The following is a 6,512-nucleotide window of genomic DNA, read 5'->3' as shown; positions in this document are numbered from 1 at the left end:
AAACACTGATTTTTGGTCATTTTCAAAGGCCTCCCTACAGGTCCATAGGGGATTTAGGGGGTCGAGGGAGGGTTTATTAAAAAGTTCGATCCTTCCTCTTTCCAATAAGGGGKCGGGAGTGGGGATAGCCCGACCCTGTTTTTCTCCATAAACGATATTTAACCGGCGCGATACTAAATATTCCCCCTTTTTTGAGTTATGCAATATTACAAAAATAAAATTGTGCCGATATTGAAGATTTTATAAAAACAACAAGAAATTGATAAACAACAATAACAACTTGCAAGCGGTTTCGAGTGCGTGCAAAATCTTATAAAGCTACATATGTATGTACTTACATATGTACGTACAACTAATTGAACCGCTACTGCTTAGTGATTTAAACTTGTAATATTCCTCGCAAAATTTGTGCTTATGTGTGAGTGTATGTGTGAAAATACGCGTATTCTATTTATTGTGAAAACGTGAAGCTTGTGGCAAAATAAGAAGCGAGTGAAAAATTGTTTCTTTAATAAATGCAATTATATAATATGGATTGTACTGGCCGTCGTTCGAATCAAAGTGAACGTGATCCAGATTTAGGCGAAGATTTGGTAAGTGGCGCAACCAAATACTATGAAAATCCTTTGTTAGATGGTGTGAACTGTGTTTGTGTGTAGTAATTTTTAGAATAACAAGAAAATATGTGCGTTGTCATCAGCTGCACCGAGGCTGTATACACTTCACGGGTACATTTCTTAGAGTATAAAAGGGCATAAAGAGATTTGTATCCTGATTGTGATCGATCAGTGTGTATAGCAGCTATATTCAGTTTCTTGCGGAGAAAAAGGAGAACGATCTCAAAAACTGAGTTTTTGTTCGCGTTCCTAAATTGACGAAGCTCTTGACATTTATAAACATTACGCGGTCTCAGACGTTTTCTTCTAGGTTTTACAGACCTCGTGGCAAACTTAATATAACCTGTTGAGAGTACAAAAGTAATGAAAACGAATAATTTCGTAGCTATAAATGAACAATACCTAAATTCAGTCATACAACAAGTAGTTATTTAGGGTTTTAGTATCGAAAATATTTTTTTTTTATTGCTTGGTCTTTTCACGAAAGTCTTGTTTCCAAGAAACAATTGATACTGACTAGATTGAGGATATAAATATGTAGAATCAGGGAACAATGTTCTGTAGTTCAAGAATTCTTGATATTATTTCTTATTCAGATACATTCAAGCTTGATTATATTCAATTATAGCTTTGTTCTGACTAAGGTAAACGATAACAAATACGTCCTAACATGTTTTATCAGTCACTTTATACAAGCACCCATTTCTTTTTGATTTTGTATCCCTCTGACAAAAGCTCATAGCTTTCACAATTTGTCTGATATATGCTGATGTTCTTTCAATTGCTCCGAATTTACGGCAAATCTCCCCTTAGATGAAGTTGAGAATCATTGAGAATCGAAGAGAGTAGTGTTAGAGATCGTTGAAACTATTTGTTTTAGATAGTGAAATTTGTTATTTAGGTAAAAGATAATTCCACCGCGATAAAGGAAAGATTGTTTGCGAGATCTCGAAACCTTGTATCGGTTAAGCGTAATCTAGTCTTTAAATTTCGTAATAATAATAGTTTTTGTTATCATTCAAATTTGTATGTGCCTTAAAAATTTATTGTTTTTAAAAAATCCTTAAAAACCGTAAACATTTATAAATAGATGAAAAAATTGTAGCATTGTCTGATCAAATATGACCCGAACTGGTGATATATTAATTTTTAGTATTATTATTAACTTACTTGATTTTCATATAATTTATAATTTATTTTTCTATACATCACATGTATGGCAGTTGTTCATTACTGCTTGGAGAGTTGAGACAGGAATAGCCGCAATTGCTTCTCGAATGAATTGTCTTATTTCATTCAAATTTGTTGGTTTTGCTTTGTAGAGTTTCTGTTTGCAATAACCCTACAAGAAAAAATCAGGTGCAGTAAGGTCAGGCGACCTGGGTGGCCAACGGAATGTGGAGTTTCTGGATATCAGCTTATTGGGAAATTTTCGTCGCAATTCTGTCATAACAGGTTGGGCTATGTGAGAAGCTGCACCATCTTGCTGAAACCACACAGAGTTGAAAGAAATTCTTATTCGGCGTAATTCTGGATAGAAAAACTCTCTTAACAAGTAACAGTCTCCAGTAACCGTAGCGGTTTGACCGTTTTCTTCGAAGAAGTAGGGCCCGACAATGCAGCGTGATGAAACTGCACACGACACTGTGACACGAAGTCTCATGCGAGTATCTGTGGGTTGGAAGCACTCCATATTCGACAATTTTATTTGTTTATGTTGCCGTTTAAATCGAAATGGGCCTCGTCAGACATGAAAAGACAGTTCAACATGTTTCCATCCTCTGCTAGCATTTGAAGCATCTTCTGGCAAATTCCAAGCGAATCGGCAAGTCTGCAGCGTTCAGTTTGTTGGCCATTTGAATTTTATATGGGAATAAGTCCAATTCTTTCTGCATAATTGACTTTAATGACTGTCTGTTTACACCCATTTGAGCAGATAAGCTTCTTGTCGAAACACGTGGATTGTTTTGTATGGCAGCAGCTACAGCAGCGATTGTTTCCTCCGTTCGAACTGAAGAGTTTCGATGGTAAGGTCTTCTGTTGACTGTCCCATGCTCGGCAAAATTGTTTACAAGTCTCATTATGGTCCATCCGCTCGGATGATTGCCGCCAAACGTGCGCCTATACTCTCTTTGAACCGAAACTACGGACTCCAGTGCGTGATAGCGGCGAACAATCCAAATTCTTGTTTCAGTGTCCAAGTTATCCATTTTTGTTAAATAAAAAAGTCAATCTGCAAAATAAAAAAAAAATTAACCAGATTCATTAAATAGAAAAAAAGTTATTTAATTTTTTTTTKKTAGCGGCTTTCATCAGCCACCCTGTATGTATTTACAAAATGCCATGTCTGAACGCAGTTCAATACAAATTTCATACAAACACACTCATACGCAAATCTATTCCGTGTCTGTACTACAAATACTGCTAAAACATAATGGGTGTTCCAAAAGCACCACTAAGCAAACAAATCCATACAAATCCTATGAAGTTTTATTCGAGAATTTATAAGTACATAAGTCTTAACACTACTATACATACATATAGAAGTATATTATGTTATAATTTTTGCAGCACCTCGTTTTGAAACACCCTGCATACAATATTTATTTATTTTATTTTGTTTATATAAAAGTAAGCTTTATGACCTCGTCGAATACAACAATTTAATGTTCAAATTAATAAGAAAAAGGTTTTTATAGCAAGCAAGCAATGATTTTAATAATCAGCTTACGGGTAATAGATTTGTGTTCAATCATTAATTTGATTAAATGTTAATGCATAAATCAAAATGCTTATGTCATGAAGAGCCAATATAAAATTTATATTTGTGAGTGTTCGTTTGTTTGTTGTTCAACCACTTTTGATTAGTTTTAAGGGGTTTTTGTAAATTCCGGCTTTTGATTTATCATTTGATAATTATTTTAGAAAGAAAAATATGAATTATTATACAAAAANAAAAAAAAAAAAAAAATATAAGAAAAAAATTAATTTTTATATCAAAAACAGACTACATTTGTTGAAAAGTATTTTAATGGCCAAACTGGTCCATCAGTTAAAAATATTTTTGGCTGTCGTTCGTTCGGGCTTACTTCTGAACCTTTTGACACAAAACTGTAGATTCTGCGGGCGCAAAGAAAATCCACAAATTATTCATGAACAATCATTAGATTCCCTTAAATTGACAGTTTGGTGTGGCTTTCGGTGTGTTGAAATCATCGGTCCGTACTTTCGAAATGAAGTTCGTGACACTGCTACTGTCAATGGAGAGCTGTATGCATCGATGATAGCCAATTTTGTATGGGCTTTATTGAAAAAATTCTTGTGGGGTTATTTGAAGTCATTGGTCTTTAGCAATAAACCAGATTCTTTTCAACCTTTAGAAGTCAATATTGAACGTGCTATTCATGACATACATACATACATATGTATGACTTGATTTAATGGAAAGTACTTGAAAATGGAGTTTATCGAATTCGGAAAGAAGTCGTGGAGGATAATTTAAATAATGCTATATATAATTTTTGTACTTCACTTATTATACTTTAAACAGAACACCATGAATAGTTCCTCCACAATTCCGGTGGTTTCGATGGATGTTTTCACGCACACGCCTCAATGCGGCCAAATAGAACTTCTTATTGATCATCTGTACCTCCGGAACAAGTTCTTCATACACCAAACCACGAATATCGAAAACAAACAATGAACACCTTCTTKATTTTTGAGCGACTTTGGCGGTGTTTTTTTTTTTTTTTTTTTTTTAGTTTCAATTCGTTGTTCCCCTCTCCACCTATTTTTCATTGGCAGTTTAATGCTCTCCAAGAATGTTGGATCAGAATTCGCATGATCAAGTGTGTTCAAAGAGACCTGTTTACGCTATTCTTTAAAAAAAAAATACAGCTTTATCTGGAGGAGTCCAGCAAGAACGCGTTTCATACCCAAAATATACACCACAATAATTTTTAGTATTTTCATCAGTGGATGAGGTCGAATGTCGTCCAGAATGAGGCATGTCTTCAATGACCTCACCACCTTGAAGGCTACCACTCGTCATAAAAATGACGATCAAATCCTTGTATAAGGTGTTGATAATTATTAAATGACGCAGAAACATCTTCACTTAAAAAACAAACCCCGTCAACTCATCTGATGTCCATATGAACTTAGAAACAAGCTGCCGCGCATCATAATATTTCAACTTAAATAAAACTTGACTCACTAACGTTTTATTGAGAAGCATGCAATCAGCTGAAAATAAGCAATAAATAATAATATCAATAAACTATATAACAGGCATTTTTGGCGTCGGTGTGAATTATGACGATAAATAAATTCAATTAACTTTTCTCATTAATTTCGATTTGCTGGTGGGGCAAGTGTTGGGCTATAAAACGAAAACACGTCAACGGATTCGAAATGTACTTATGTACACAGTTATATAGTCGCATTTATGTAAATAATTCGGTGTATGTAATATTTGTCCACACACACATATTTATATTCAATTAAAGCACGCCAATGACTAAGTGCTGCTCGCTGCGAAGTCATAAAAAAACCGTCCACAGCGGCGCGCAGGTAAATGTGAGAAATCAAAAACTCGTCATATTATTAAGTCAATATCGAAAAATGAAATTACACACACACACACACGCGCATACACTTGCAGGTGCGTGAATATATTTGTTCGCATGTAAATAAACCGTTGTTGGAATACAATGCCTTCAGTGTGATGCCGACAACAATGAATTATATTTTTTCAGTTGCTCGAAGAGTTTGTGATATCAACAGAGCAAAGCGCTGATGAGGAGCTGCTTTTTGCTCGCCACCTCTTGCTGCAGGGGTAAGGGGTAGCAGTGGAGTCTGCGCGGCAGCCAAGTTCACAAAGCGTTGCATGCTGTGGGACCTGCTTGGTGTCAATTTGACTGTGCCTTCCTGTCACACGGCACAACAACGGTGCTTCGCTTTATGTGCGTCTGTGTGTGACTGTGTTCCGCACCTTGTTTGCTCTGCGCCGTTCTGTCTGTCCAATTTCCAAGATTTCTTTTAATTTAAAATCACACTTGTTTTTTGATCGCATATGTGAATTAATTGTTTAAATATTTACATTATTTGTTAGTGAGCTAAATGAATATTAAATGGCATACCTTTATAGTATGTATGTATGTATGTCGCTTCATTCGTCACTTCATCACTTTGCGCTTTGAGCGGGTTAACAGCTTTCCTGGTATGGATTGAAGATATTCTATTTTGACATTTATGGCTGTTGTTGTTGTGAGTATGTTGGTTTTTTGTGTTGCTGTTGTAAGAATATTGGTTGTCATTGTTGTTGTAGTAGACATTGTTGTTGTATACATTGTTGTTGTATACATTGTTGTTGTAGGCATTGTTGTTGTTGTATTATGTGAGTTGCTTGATATTTCTGCTAGTGTTTTGAACTTCTACCAACAACAATAACAATAATGAGCTGTTTCGAAGCCGACCGTTGACCACTTAAGAATCTCCGAAGCCCAAATTAGTTAACAAGATGGTGTACTGTTATTATTTCTAACAGCATGCATATGTTAAGCAGGTGGCGACAAAATTTCACTCAAATCAAAAATCAATAGGTTTTATTTAGAAATTAGCGGTTCTTGTGTAGTTGCTTTTTAAGCGTTATAATTGGATATGTCTGTTTTAAGCTTCGCGTTAGGACTGGGGTAAACTGGACTTGTTATAACATTTATTTGCACTGGTTTACAGACAAACAAGAAAAAGCTGTTAACTTCGGCTGCACCGAATCCACATACACTTGTGCTCACATAATTAAGTCACTGCATAGCAAAACTACGTTTCTGAAAATAAATTCACCGAATTAGCTTTTCATTTGTATAACGGTATGCAAAAAAGTTCCGTTAT

General features: G+C 35.3%; 1 protein-coding gene across 1 annotated transcript in view; it reads left to right on the top strand.

The window, feature by feature from the left end:
- The window catches only part of LOC108971836 (protein dead ringer), a gene marked incomplete in the record, with an annotated part of 79,675 nt that overhangs the window by 1,622 nt on the left and 71,541 nt on the right, over nt 1-6,512 (top strand). Inside the window, 1 exon segment of the mRNA XM_018938145.1 lies at nt 238-593. Coding sequence (XP_018793690.1) covers nt 516-593 — 78 coding nt within the window.

This window comes from Bactrocera latifrons, unplaced genomic scaffold (genome assembly GCF_001853355.1).
Source record: "Bactrocera latifrons isolate USDA-ARS-PBARC rearing strain unplaced genomic scaffold, ASM185335v1 scaffold_36, whole genome shotgun sequence".
Classification (NCBI taxonomy): domain Eukaryota; kingdom Metazoa; phylum Arthropoda; class Insecta; order Diptera; family Tephritidae; genus Bactrocera; species Bactrocera latifrons.
Note: the sequence above shows the minus strand (reverse complement) of the source record. Positions and strands in the feature narration are given on the sequence as shown.